Here is a 15745-nt window from a genome sequence, read left to right as displayed (position 1 = left end):
TCCAGTTTTTTTGTAAAACGGAAAATTTGAAAATTCATGAATAACAATAATAATTATATTTTAGCATTAAAGATATTATTTTCAGTTAAAGAGCTTCTACATCCTGGTGTATTAACCATTAAACATGAAAAAAGGATTTTGGTAATTACTAATGCTGTTAATTTAGGACAGCTGTGGCATAAACCGGTGGTCTAATACATTTGATAAGCACTATATATATATTACTATTGCTTTCATTGTTGATTAATGTGTTTGTGCTTATGTCTTGTGTGATCATCACTCAAAGATATTCAGTTTACTGTCATAGAGGAGTAAAAAAATAACAGAAAATATTCACAAAAATCGGATTAAAATATAGCTTACTTGAGTTCAAATTCAAGTTTTGCTGCTGCATCTCAGCTTGATTTTTGTCTGACAGTTTGACTGAAGTTTCAAGAAGACTGTTTTTCATTTAGAGAAAAACACATGAGGCGAAGTAAATATAAGAGCAGTTTCTTCCTAAAATGTTGAGGTTTGCTAAGTCTCTGAAGAAAATGCAGAAAGCTGGGTTACACTTACAGAAAATCAGTCTGGCATGACCAAAAGGCCAGTGGTAATTACAGGGTGAAGTCGCCTTAATGTAATTAACATACAAGGATCAGACGTTACAGGACAGTGACAAAAGCTTCGACGAAACAAAAGAAAGTGGATTGAAAACAGAGCCAGACAGTCAAATACTATGATGCAAATTCACATTATAACCCCCTGAGGTTAACTTGTTTGGCTGTCGTCTTGGCCAGGTCACATTTGAAAAAGAGGTTTTAAATCTCAATGAGTCTTTTTTACCAGGTTAAATAAAGTATATTGATTGACTGAATATTATTTTCCACAGTATGATGGGAAAAAAGGACAGAATGATAATGGATTAAAAGTTTTCCATATCTTATGTCTGAAAAGAATCAAAATGATCAATATATGTAAAAATGTAAGAGGCTGAATACTGTAACAGTGATCCCTATAAACAGTTTCCACTAATATTAGAATGCAACTTACTGTCATGGAAAAAATGATCAGACCCTTGATTTGTCAAATTTCTTGTTCATTTTAATGCCTGGTACAACTAAAAGTACATTCTTGATAATAGCCAAATTATCATCAAGAAAACCATGGAAAATGTCTAGATATCAGCTCTTAGAGCTTAGAGCTATTTTTGTTGTTATCATTATGTTTGTCCAAACAAATGTACCTTTAGTTGTACCAGCCATTAAAATGAACAAGAAATTCGAGAAATCAAGGGTGATCTAATTCTTTTTTCAATGACTGTACATAATACAGCAACAGAAATGAAGGTAAATCAACAACCTTGTAATATCTATATATCCCAGTAGCAGTTATTAATATATTTTCTGGTTATTATGTTTAATACGACAATGTCAAGTGTAGTGCTCCTACTCTATTGTCGATACAAGTTAACCGTTAGTCAGTGTTGTAATTGTAAAATTCCCTGCTTGTTTACATGTGTGTCTGACGTCTTTTAGAGGAAGTTTGCTGTATTCTGTTAGTCATATATACAAGGAATATTAATCATTTCAAAATGACATCAGTAGACTTCTTCTGGTAATCTTTGTTGGAACCAAAACAAAACTATTGCACAATCCACTCTATTGGAAGTAAACTGTCACTTCCTGTCTTCTTACCTTGTATAGCACACACTGACTCCTTTTAAAGCTTTACTATCTGCTGAGTCAGATCTCAGTGCTACAGTGCATACTTTGTTTGTTAGAGAGCGCAGAGTATGTAAGCAGATTAGAGTGCAACTGGTAAGACTAGTTTAACCCACACACTGAACAATTGTGAACAACTGATGATCATGACAGCATGCTGCGTTGTCAGTGATATTAATACTTCAGAACGAGGTGAGACAGGAGTCAAAAGAATGTAGAAAATACTTCCAACATGATTTGATCAATAGAAGTCCTTTCAGCTCTATCTAGAAGTACATCTCAGCAGATATGTTCCTAGATAGTTCTACCAGCCTTTTCAACATACATTCAGATTATTTCTTTCTTTTCAGAAAGAAATAATTTGAAAGTTTCAACAAACATTTAACCTCATTTAACATTTTACCTCAAGTGAATAAATTGTAGAGGTGGGGGAAAAAGCGATACAGCATAGTATCGTGATATTTTGTGTGGCAAAATGATAACGATTCATGTCCGCCAAGTATTGATATTCAGTGGGCCGTCAGTATTTTAAACTTTTTTTAAATTATTTTTTTTACAGAGGCCGTAGTGGGCTCACTTTTAGGAATATACTGGAGATACTGGTCATAGATATTGTGTCAGGAAGTTGTCAAAGTAACGCTGCAAAGTTAGGGTTTTTTATGTTTCATTCAAAAAATTCAGAGCAGTGAAGCTTAAAGTTGAGGAAAGTTTGATAAAATGCTGCAGTTGTTGTCGTCCATACATGTTTGATATCAGTTCAGTTCAGTTTGACTGGATACTTTGTTGTCAGTGTGTGGGTTTGACTCTCATTGTGGAGAAATAAAAAGACTGAAGTGAGATGAACAGACTGAGAATTTTCTCTTATTTGACAAAACAATTCTTGATTGAATTTAATTTTGTGGGCACAAAATGCAGTTAAACAGTTAAATTGCAATATATTATATTGCAATACTCACCATATCGCAAAATGCTTAAAATCGCAATAATATCCTGCCGTGACTCAAGTATCGGAATAAAATCGTATCGTGGGGCCTCTGCTGATTCTCACCTCTAATAAATTGATACCTAAATTTGTCCTGTGATGGAAATGCTCACTGACTTAAACTGAAAATACAACTCAACAATGTGACAATCTATTGCAGCTTGACACTCTTTAAATAAAACAAACAAACAAACAAACAAAAACAGGAGGCCAAGAACTCTTAGAACAAGATGCTAAAAACAAATGATTTAATCCTACAGTCAGATCCACAGTCATGCTTACCAGGGGTTACATTTATTTGTGTGTGTGTGTCAGTCTGACCTATATTTCTCCCTACCTTGCCATCCATTCCTCTCGGCCATCTGTGCTGTCTGCTCTGAGGCCACTTCTTTTATTGCATTTTTTGGTGGATGGCAACCAGCGTGAAGGTGCATTACTGCCACCTAGATGGAGGTTGCTGATCTGCTAATTAGCTTTCAAGGAAACCCATTGACAAAAAAAAGGAAAACCCATGGAAGTTCTTGCATCACCTCATGTAGGATTCTTCTCTGCAGCGACAAAGGAACAGGTTTTAATAATTGTTTGATTCTGTTGACATGGAAGAGTGTCGGTCTGTCTAATCTTCTCTTTCCTGCAGGATCATGCGGCCAGACGATGCCAACATTGTGGGCAATGTCCACGGCGGTATCATCCTAAAGATGATCGAGGAAGCCGGATGCATCGTTGGCACGCGACACTGCAACACACAGAGCGGGGTGAGAAACGACAACTATACTTTTTAGAGGCAAAATGTGGGATTTGTATAGTTCGAGTCAAAAGTTTGGACACAATTTGATGACAGCTCTGCACACTTCTGTTATTCTCTCAGTCAGCTTCATGAGGTGTCACCTGGAACTTGTTTTAATTAACAGGTGCGCCTTGTCAAGAGTTCATTTGTGTTTTGTTTTTTTTGCCTTGGTAATGTGTTTGAGAAAGCAAAAAGTAGGAACTTTGAAGAATCTAAAATATAAAAAATATTCTAGTTTGTTTAACACTTTTTTTGTTTACTACATAATTCCATGTGTATTCTTTTATGTTTTGATGTTTTCATCAAAATATAGTGAAAATAAAGAAAAACATTGAATGAGAAGGTGTCCAAACTTTTGACTGGTACTGTTTATTCATACAATTCCCCAGTACTAAATGCTTATTTTTATTTACAAATGTGTATCATATCCCTCTCCACCCAGTGTAACCCCTAGAACGAAGGATAAACAACCCTTCTCCTTCCATATCTGCAAGACCCTTAAAAAACATACTTTTTTAAGTTTCCATGATTTTAGAACTTTCAGATTTGCCTGTTTTGTATACAAGAGTCTCCATGGTCTAGCTCCACCGCCGCTGAATGAATTTATAAAGAAAAGGACGCTGGGAGGTGTGAGCACCAGGGCCTGTGTTAGAGGAGACTGTGAGATTCCCCACAGATGCACTACGTTTGGGAGGAATGTGTTATCTGTTGTGGGGGGGGGGGCATTTGGAACAGTCTTCCCTCCACAATAAGGGAATGTCCCACTTACTCTTCTTTTAAAGGAAATCTGAAACAATGGCTCAAATCACATCAAAAGTGTGACCACTAACTGGACTTGAGACGACTTTTGGAACATTACTTTTTATTGCATAGTTATATCCTGTCTGGGTCTGGTATGTGTTGTGTTGGGTGTGTGTTGTCTCCTCTATTTGTATCTTACCTATGTACTTGCTGTCTTTTATATTTGTATTTATTTTTAATTTTTTAGGGACTACGGATGCAAACTAGCAGCCTTGCTATAGTCCGACATATTTACAAAGATGTTTATCGATGTTCATTAATGTGCACTGTCCCTATCCAAAAATAAAGTATTCGTATAAAATAAAGTATTCGTACAATAAGTCAATCCTGTGGCTTCAAATAGATAAAAAGAAATCATGAATAATACATTAATCCTCAGTAGAAACAAACATTTTTCAAGAACCCTTGCTATTTTGCATTAACATAAAAACAATATACCTTCCTCACTTTGGCCAATAATCTGTCAATTTAGTCTGCCCTAATACATCTTCTAAATGTAATGTTTTCATACACAGAAAGCCCCATTTCAGTTACCAACTCCTAAAAGGCAGGTGCTCCAGGTGCTTTCCAGTCCCTGAGAATATCTTGCCGCGCTCTCGTTAATGGCACAATTTAAAGTTCCATTTTATACCACCTGAATTAACCGACAAATGTATTACGTGTGTTATAGTCAAAAATAAGGTAAAGTGCTCAAGAAAGGACAAAACTAATTACAATACTTACATTAGCAGCTTATTTTATAAATGTGAAAACTTTTAGCTCTAAACGAGAAACAAGTTGTTTCTCTCTCCAGCCTGAGATTTAGAGCTTAAAAGCTTTTAGTGCCACTGCTTTCGGGAACATAAATTGTTTATTAACACACAATTTGTCAGGCATTAAAAAATAGTTTATTCAGTTGAGACAGTCTAAACCAAGATAAAATGCCACATAGTTAACCTTGTTTAGTAAAATTATATAACAGCTTTTAAGTCTCTTATTTTGAAACTGCCTTTTTGTATTAATGTTCATATTTATTCAGGGTTTGTTTTCCTACTCTCTGTCTTGGTTTCACCTTTTACCTGGTAAACTTTCACCTGGTTTTGACTTGATTATTTAGATCGTCATCTCACGTATTTCAACAATGTGATCTTATCCCGCTCGTGTTATGTTTCCCTGTTCACAAAAAGTACTCAGACAAACACATGCATGGACACAGCAGGCATTTAATGCACGAATGTAGTAAGGAATGAAAATACTTACAGCTCGGATATTCATAAGATTATCTAAAACATTACAGTCAAATCATGAAGTTACTTTTAGCTTTTCAGCTAGCTCCTTTTGTCTATAATATACTCACCAGTGTTTTTATATCTTATTACATTTCTGTGCTTTATGATAAGTGGTTATATCATGATATATATAGATACAAGCTTTCAGTCGGTGGTACTGTCAAAATCAATTAAACTGTCAATAAAACTGTTTTTGTACAGTATAGCACCTTTCACACTACATACAGGTTAGTTCAATTCAGGTGACTGAGGAGCTGGTAATAAGGTAAACAGTGAAACACTAATAGTTGTACCATCATATGAGATTCAGAATTTGGGTCAGTGGGATTAAAGATTTCTGGCAGCTCACATTGAAGCACAACAAACTTTTTAAAAACTGTGAACAGGTTGAACATGTGTTAACCAGGAAAATACAGAATTACAGAAGAAAGAGTTAATCACAATCAATTGTATCTGTTGTTTTACCAGTAGTGTTGTTTGTCATGTTTATAATTAAAATCAGACTATCTGCAGTCGACGGTCATCTTTTTACACTGGTTTATAAAATAGCGCGTACTGTATTTATCTCCGGCAGACATCACAGTACCTTTAACGTCTGATTTGCATCTTGAGACATTTTAGTCAAATACTGGAAATTTTTTCCCCCACTACGCTGCTGTTTCCTCACCTGCTTTGCTTTGGATAAAAGCAGTTCAGATGATGATTCAGGTTAGCTTTTTAATTAAATATTTAAGATTATATCACTTACTGTCGCAGTGATAATTAGTTTCAGTAGGACCAAACAGATGAGAGAAGTAATTAAAAGCATGATTTTTTACCAGGTTTTGCGATTTCTGACTTTTACACATAATTTTCCAGCTGATTTTCTTTTGGACCAAAACGCCAGGTGCTTGCTGATGTTGTTGCAAAACAGCTTCTTTCCTAGGGCCATCAGTGTGGTAAATAGATACTGCCCTCTGGTGCATAGTTTTTAACCCCTTGGTATTGTGCAATATAGGGCGAGTAGCTGGGGTCAGTGCAATATAGTTTTAAAAAAAAACAACCCAATTATAATATATTTATGAAATGCAAGCGCAATATTTAAATCTGTTTCTCTGATGCTGCTCCTGTGCTCCCTGGTTATGATGATGATGATGATGATGATGATGATATCTGAGACTGCAACTTGTTGATGTTTAAGTTTTTAGTTTTAGTATGCTGTATGTATTTTATTGTCATGTGGAAGTGATTGTGTTGTGATTGCATGTAATGCATTGTTTTTGGTAGTTGCACATATGAATTTTGTTGTGTTGCTGGTATAATGACATTATATAGATTTAGATTTATTCTATTCTATTCTATTCTATTCTATTCTATTCTATTCTATTCTATAGTGGCATCTTAAAAACGAACTTTTTTTCTTGATTGATGTGAAAGTATATATGACATTTGTATGAGTACTGGGTTTGCTGTTTCTCCTCTCTAGGACCGCGGTGTGGCGGCTCTGGTTCGGGTGGAGAAGACGGAGTTCCTGTTCCCCGTGTTCATCGGCGAGGTCGCCCACGTCACCGCTGAGATCACTTACACATCCAAACACTCACTGGAGGTGCAGGTCAAAGTCATGGCTGAGAACATCCTCACAGGTGACTAGTGTTTCATACTTTTACAACAGCGTTCACCTTTAGCCTCATTCTTACCCACATCACTGGAATGAGAGGCATTCAGGTGCACAGACAGGAACACACACACACACACACACACACACACACACACACACACACACACACACACACACACACAAAAAATACTTGCCAGTTGCCACCTACAATATATGCTATAATAACTAGGGCTGCAAAAGGCAAACAAAGCTGAAACAGGAGACATGTGGGCTGTTGCTCTTTTCTGTTATTAATGTAGCTGCAGTTTAAGATGTAACATGGGTTTGAACCTTTGCTGTCTGGAACAAATTCACATGGAGTCTTAAACTCAGTTGCTCTGTCTTCAGAAGCTGCCGTTTAAAATGCACACATGGTTCAGTCCTAAGCTCAGCTTCTGTGTCCTCTAGAAAGCATCTGAATGGTTTAATCATAAACTGTATTATGTTTATGATTTGACCTAGTGCAGATGTGGCTTCAAAGAGATTAAGGCCACATAATTCAGCACACAGGCAGAGTTTTTAAAAGCTCAGATAGTTTGAAACATTTCTAAATGTCAAATTTTTCAATGTGTAAGATCTTCAAATTAATTAAATGTTGTGTTAATAACGTTGTGTTAGAAAAATGAATGTAATTTGGTTACTGTTTTTTTGTATTTTTGGCCACTTAAATTAAAGGAATCCTTTGATACCATCAGTAGTGGAAGAAGTATTCAGATCCCTTACTTCAGTAAAAGTACTAATACCACACTTTGAAACTACTACACTACAAGTAAAAGTCCTGCACTCAAAACTTCAGTGAAAAGTACAGAAGTATCAGCATAAAAATGTACTTAAAGCATCAAATGTAAAAGTACTCGCCATGCAGAATGGCCCTACTCAGATTGTTAAATATATTCCAAATATATTATTGTATTATTATCATTTTTATTGACACATTTACGTAAGCAGCGTTTACATTTTGTCAAGGTAGGGCTCATTTTATTAACTTAATCAGAGGGTAAAAAAATGACCTCACTGATGTTCTGCTGTTTGACCAGTGGAGGGCAGCACACAGTAGGTCACGCAGCACACAGCCCCGAGAAGCATGACAGATGAAAGGCTGCTTTCATGAGGTGCTGCATTATGTGCTGTGACAGGGGAATAGAAACTAAGTCATGTTGATTTCCAGTTTTAGGATGTTTACCAAGTGATGCAGTCTGTAATCCTGTTTTATTATTGACATATGTGCACAGTGTATGTACACACAAATGCATACAGACATATATGTACAGTATGCAGGCTGACACACACACACACACACATACACACACACACACTGGCCAGAGTCCCTTGAGTAAAGACGAAGGCAGGATCACATTGGGCTGACCTAGCGTTATCTCTGAACCTTTAAATGCCAGTGGCAACAGTGATGCACAGACTGTCTGTAACAGCCACATATAATATGCTGACCGTACTGCAAGTGCTTAAGTTAATGTCAAAGTGGCAGAGATGACGTCTACACTTATTAATAAATGTATAGAGTCACACACACAAAATGCCACGGTTGTGCTGTGAATGAGTTAAGAGAGTTTCCTGATAACCGTTACCTCATGTGTGTTTGTTACAATTTTTTTCATTCATTTGTAGTCAGAAAGTCCCCGGCCCTAGTTAGGATAAGTGGTTACTAATAATGAATAAATAATAAATGAATAGTTAGAAAGTACTGAGGCATCAGAGAGGAGGGAAGGCAGAGAAAGAGACAGGATGAGGGAGCGACGCAGAGAGACGGATGTGAGGACGGAGGCAGAGAGACACATCGGTGGGAAGAAAGCACAGAGAAAAGAAAAGAGTGAGAGTAGAAAAGAGATAGAAAGACGGATGAAGGAAAGGAGGTGTGAGAAACAAAAGAAGTATCCCCTAGACAGCCGTTGCCCTAGCAACAGGCTTGTACTGGTTGGCTGGCTGGTTGCTGGGCTGGAAGCAGGTTGACGGAGGCGGAGGCAGAGATATGAGTTGACAGGTGGAGAGCGTACATGCATACAGGCATCATCACGGACAGCCCGCTACACTACATGGCTTTTGAAGAAGGACCCCTTTGAAAATCAGGAAGAGAGCTGATGAGACGGATGCACTCAGGGTGCGTTCCAGTACTTTATAGTATGCCAGAAAAAAGATTTAGTATGCCCTAATACATAGTATGTTAAATACAGTATGCCAAAAATATCAGGATGTCCTACTGTGTCCGGTCACATTTTGCAGTATGGAAGCCAGCGTTCTTTCCTGGCTCCTCTGACCCACAATCCTCTGCACAGCATGTATGAGCAAGAAGGTCAAAGTCTCATTGTATGCATATGGCATGCGGCAGTATGCACTTTGTAAGGGCAACTGCAGTTTCGTGCTAAAAGTAAAAAGAAGAAAGAATGTGATTTGGAGCTTGGGATCAGTGATTTGTTTGATGCACATTACAGGATTTGTAATTCAGTGCAGCGATCCAGGATTTATTTCCATACTCATATATATTCTAACAGTATATTGGGCAAAAATAGCCCAATATACTGTTAGCAATGTTAAAAAACAAAGTCAGTCTTGTAAGCCCTCTGTGTTTTGCCAAAGCATCCTGATATCCTTATAAATATCAGATATTTGCACTTTAAGAAGCATATTTTAACTTTTTTTTTTTTTTTTACTAAATTTGCATACATTCTTGCCATATTAGCATTTTATGTCAACAAGGGGTTGTAGATTATTCTGCAATAAAACAGAAAATAAACAGTTTCAGGTCACTCGACGATCTAGTTCTCAGCTCCATGGTTCATTAATATGTTTTAGTTTTCAGTGCTGTTCGTAGTTAAGAAATGCAAACAGTTGTGAAGTTTAAGTGTAGGTTCAGTGTCAGGGCAGTGTGTGGGTGTAGCGTAGATGAGTGTAGCTTCAGTGCGTGTTAGTGCGGGCGTTGAGGTGAGTTCCTTTGGGACACCAAACTTTGCTGTGGAGCTCTTTGGAGGCTGTGTGGGCCAAACACAACATCTGCCCAAATTATATATGCCAACTCTGCCTTTACCCTGATTCATATTTAACAGCATCAGTCTAACAGAAACAAAAAAGTACATCACTTATTAAACATCTATCCTAACCTAGGAATATGTCAGTATATAAATAATAATGATTTTGTGTTGTGTAGCAGATTATTTTGTTTCCTTAAATCAGAATTACATGCAGCCTCAACATTCAAATGAGGGTCAGAGGAGAGGCTACAGTTTAGTGGTCTATTGGATTATAGCTATAGGATGTAGGTCATATGTAAGGCTCTTTGCACTTGAGTTGACACAACTGCTATAAACCTATAGATGTCTGTGTGTTTGAGTGAATTTACTTTATCTAAACCTCAAGAGAATTGTCCGTTCTTATCCAAATTATGTAGGGTTGAATTAGTAAATGGTTGTGCGCGTTTGTGTAAATTTTCGAGTTCATATGGCAACTGTGTGTGTGTGTGTGTGTGTGTTAACTGTGAGAAAGGTTAGATGTGTGTGTTTCTCTTTGAAGTTTACCATTTAGATGCATCTTTTGTGAACGTATGTTTAGCATGGTGCTCATGTGTACACATGTGACATTGGGTGCATCTGTACTGTATACATGCATGTGTGTGCATGGTTATGTGTGTATGATTTCATCAGTGTTTGGCCCTTTAAAAGGTTCCTGCGGGGCCGAGGGGGAAGAGAAGATAACGGGAGCAGACATTATTTGCTTCTGTCATGTCGGCTTAGCGTCACGCCTCACACACTGTGGCCCAGTCAGACACGGACGCCAAGTGGATGTACCTGCACACATGCTCGACACAACGCACGCACGTACCCAACACATACTGATACACACATGCGTTTGTGCAGGGATGACCTGCTTGCATGTGCAGAGCCTGATATGCACATTCTGACAGAAAAAGTCACAAACGTTCACATTTTTTTACACCCACACAAACACACACTGAACACACACACACATCCCTACTCTAAAAAAGAAGTCTTATACTGAGGCAGGGTTTTACACATTCCTGGTTAGATATTTTCCCAGGCAAAAGACTGGTGAATGGCTTGGGCAAAAAAAATAAGAAAAATACATTTTGGTTGTTGACTTGCATATGTGATTTATATTTTTGTGCACCTTTGTATACATAAGATGTTGCATGTGTGCAGCCATGCATGTTTTTGCAACTTTGTATACAAATGTATCCTTGTATACTGCGACACTATGTAGCTTACGCTCCGTGTGCATGCATCCTTGTATTTATGCATTCATGTTTTTATTCACGTGTGTATGTGTGTGTGTGTATATGTTGGGGGAGGAGGAGGCAAGCACCCAGGTTTCCACAGTCAGTCAGGCAGCATCTCGTCAGGCAGGCCTCAGTCACGGCCCCCCAGGGAAAGGCTGCCTACTGTGGGCACGAGCCGTGATGATTGTCCCCGCTGGCGGGATTGCACATGCGCACTAACATACACACATGCGCACTCACACACAGACCCACACACATGACTACACACAGATTTGCATGTACCCATGTAAGCACATGCATGAAAATACACATGCATACCTAGAAAACTGCACACATTCACAATCACAGACAGATCCTACATGATATACATGGATCCATGTTAAAGAAGTGCATGTGCACACACATACACATGCAAGATGACCCTGCAGATGTGAATTTGCCCAATGAAGATATAACACTGAACATTAACTGTATCATTGGTGGTTATGCAAAGCCATCTATGGAAAAAACACACATGCAGGAAAAAAAAAATCCTGCAGAGGTAAGAATGCTTCTATTGCATGTATACTCAGGCATACATTTGCATAAACACTGCATACACATATCGTGCCCCCTCAACACACACACACACACACACATTCACATATGCATAGACAGAGCTGAGAGCAATGCATTGTGGGTTGAGGCTTAAAATTAGCATGACAGTTCCTGCCATGATCCTTGTGGGTCACACAACTGCATGTACTGAAAGAGTGCTACATGAAGTCACACACACACACACACACACACACACACACACACACACACACAATATTAATAAAAAATATAATTTAAGCTTGACAGCTCATTGAACATAATTATTCATGCTTTTCTGTAATATTCAATTGTCCAGTCATGAACACCCATAGCAGGAGAAATAAGATGTGTAATGTTTTATCATGTAAATTCTATTAAGTCTAAATTCAAACATTGAATAAAAGACGCAAAACTGAAAAAAAAAATATTGTAAGAACTTTAACAATTACAAATAGGCTTGTTTGGAGAACAGAATATATTACTGAGGGCAGAACTGAGGTCTATAACAAGACAGACAGCAGTGCAACATATTAAAGGTCATTTGAGTACAACAGGAAATTATGTTTATGTAGAATTACTCTGTAATCCATCAAATGTAGTGCTGCTTCTTTTTCACATAATGCTTAAAATGAGCATTGGATATTCCTTTTCAGTCAAAATGCTCCATCCCAAAACTCCACTTCTGGCATGGTTTCAAGTATTCCTATCAGGCTGTAACATCCAACCGTGGGGCTGTAGTGTAGTCAAAAGTAATGGAGCCTTGGCTCAGCACAATGGAAAATCTGTGGTTTTGATCATGGGGATCAAACACTAAGAAACAATCCTCGCTGCACTGTCTCTGAGCCTGGAACATGGTGTTCAGGAAGGAGAAAAGACAACAAGGGTTTTTTTCCTCCTCAGAGGAAGAATGAAGAATAGTGGGAAAGAGTCAAGGGGGAGAGCGGTGGGGCTGCTGAGTAAAATACAGTATTAAATCAAGTGAAACAGCTCGAGGTGAAAGACATGAATGAGGGAAAAGTGAACGGAAAGAGAGGAAAAATAGAGGAGAGGAACAACAAGATGAGAGATTGAAGATCTCAGTATAGTGCAGACTGGGATTCGGGACAAATGTGCATTTAGGAAATTTCAAGTAATAGCATGAAGTAATGATTGATGCCTTAAACTTAGATTAAAGGGGATTGGATGATGCATAAGTAGTGCTGGAGGGACTTTCCCCCACTCAAGCACCCATGTGAACACTCAAATCAGTACCCACAAATGCTCTTGATTTATTATTAAATATGATGGAGCATGGTGTTTGGGAATTTTTCTGCCTATCGTACAGCAAAACGGCACAGTGTCTGTGTGTCTAAGGCTGCTTGTTTTTTTTTTTTTAGAGAAATCCCATTTTGTTGGATTTCTGTCCCATAATGAACTAAGTTAAAAGTTTGAGGGTAAACACAGAGACCATCAGATTAATTAGATTAGTTTTTTTCTAGCAGACTGCCAGACTCTGTGTCTGTGGTTTTTTAATTGTTGCTTTGCTTGCATCAGTATATTTATGCTTATGCTAAAGTGCTTTCTGTTTGCTGACATTATACTCTTGTAAAATCAGCCTTATCATCCTGGTTGGATTCTTTTGTGTACTCGGTGCACTGCTGCACCAATACACCATCAATTAAAAGAGAAAAAAAAGTAGCCTACCGCCACTGCCAGGTGCCATTTGTCTCAGCTGTCATCATAGCTGCCAGAGTGCCCTTTTACATTCATCGTTCTAAAGCCGCCACCAGATGAACTTGAAAAAGCCACGTACAAAGTCACTGTGCTATTAGCCAGTTTGTTGATCATTGTGCCACAGAGTGTGGAAATTTGAGTGAGCAGATTTGTGGAGGCTTGTGTTCAGGGTAGATGCAGCCAAAACCTTCCTATTCACTAATTCATTAATGCTAACTAAGTAAGCCAGCTGTCCCTCCTGCTAGTCGAAACCTCTCCTTCGTGACTAAATGCGGTTCTCTGTAATTACATAGAAACACATACAATAATCTCAGTGTCAATAAAATGTTTATACACCCATTTTACAATACAAAGAACATGAATTACACCAAGACAAATATTCTACATGTAGTCGGAAAGTGCATTTTATAGGCAGACAGGCAAACCAGTTGTGCATTTTATGATTAAAGCATGACAGTTTCAGCGTTTACTCTCCATACCCCAAGGCTCTATTTCAGACATGGGGACCTCTGGAGACCTTGAGAGGTCCTCAGTGCTGCATTTTTCTTTAGTCTGCCTTATAACCATGTTTTTCATTGCCAAAATTGAATTTTTGGCCTAATAAAGATGTAATTTGCTGCAAGCTGCCTTAGCCACAGTGGCCCAGAAACAAAGTGCTGCATAATGCACCAATGGCAAATAAATGTTTATTTCCAATCTAAAGGTAGCTTTAGCTGGATACAAACTTTTACAACTTCTGCAGTATAGTATATAGAATAACATAACTGATGTCATGCGTTGAATGTCATTTGAGAAATCAAGTAAGAGCTTCTATACTGACTCACAGCTGCATTAGCAGGAATGTACAATACTATAGTGTGGCAAGCTACCATGTTAGCAAACATGCTAATCAGAAGCTATCATGCTCGTTTGCATTCTTTACCGGAAACCGTCCCTTCCACTGAAGAGGGAAAGAGTTTAATAACATTTCATTCACCCAACATGTTTGAATTTACTATTGCTGCATTAAATTGATTTGTAAAATATAAATATAACGTCACTGTATCCCAAATCGGACACCGTCCGGCTAAGATTCTATCAAAATTTCACATTAGATACTAATATAAATGATCATGTTGTGCTTCCAATTAATTAAATGTTGTGAAACTAAAGTCTAACTTCTTATCTTTCGAACCTTATATTTTTTTAACCATGTACGTTAGGCTCGGGTTTACTAGTGTCTGCAAAAGGACGTTAACGCTGGTTAATTAGCTGTGTGCTAACTGTATCCCAAATCGGACACTTGGATCTCCTCGCTGTAAAACAATGGGGGGTGCTGAGTTTTTTGCTGGAAATTGGATGTTTCTGGGTAAGCCAAATAAATAACACCGTTATCAACCATCGTTATCAACACACCCGGACCGTACTTCTCTCCTTCACAATAAAATTCAGTACAGTTAAAATACAGATGTACTTTTAAGATTGTCGCCTGAGTGTCGCCGAAGCATTCTTACTGCTTTCTCTCATCAGAATTACTTTTGTATTGTAATTAGACAGGTAAATCTCCATGTACATAAATTAAATTTCACACGTAACTTGTTATATATGTATAAATCAATAATACCTTACCAATTATGCCGATCTTATTCAAAATGAACGTGAAACACCGGAATGTGCAGCATTGCAGATGTATGCGATTTGGGATACAGTCTCTATACACACATAATGTGTGTTCCTGTGCATTAGCTTCAGGATAATCCCGTTGCCCTCTGCATGCTTCAGCTAGCTGATGTTTACTCTTCTAGTGGTTGTCTATTTGTTCATTTTTTATTTTATTGAAACAGTTTACAGCAGTTCTGTATAATTTATTGTAAAAATAGTGTGCAAATAAAGCACAATTGATGTGTATTAGAAAAATAGTGAAATCATTTTATTTTACAGCCTTTGTTCGCCCTTTACCTGCCTCCACGTCTGACAATAAACCCCATGGTTTATAGAAGCACTTGTTATAATTGGATAATTATAATGCTGTAAATGTGACTTTCCACTTTGCT

General features: G+C 37.8%; 1 protein-coding gene across 2 annotated transcripts in view; it reads left to right on the top strand.

Annotated features, from left to right (window-relative positions):
• acot7 (acyl-CoA thioesterase 7) overlaps positions 1 to 15745 on the top strand; it is an 81362-nt gene that overhangs the window by 7379 nt on the left and 58238 nt on the right. For both annotated transcript variants that reach the window (XM_059333654.1, XM_059333655.1), the window contains exons 2-3: positions 3323 to 3440; positions 7007 to 7163. In XM_059333654.1, the coding sequence (XP_059189637.1) occupies positions 3323 to 3440; positions 7007 to 7163 (275 nt within the window). The remainder of the gene's footprint in view (positions 1 to 3322; positions 3441 to 7006; positions 7164 to 15745) is intronic.

This window comes from Centropristis striata, chromosome 5 (genome assembly GCF_030273125.1).
Source record: "Centropristis striata isolate RG_2023a ecotype Rhode Island chromosome 5, C.striata_1.0, whole genome shotgun sequence".
Classification (NCBI taxonomy): domain Eukaryota; kingdom Metazoa; phylum Chordata; class Actinopteri; order Perciformes; family Serranidae; genus Centropristis; species Centropristis striata.
Note: the sequence above shows the minus strand (reverse complement) of the source record. Positions and strands in the feature narration are given on the sequence as shown.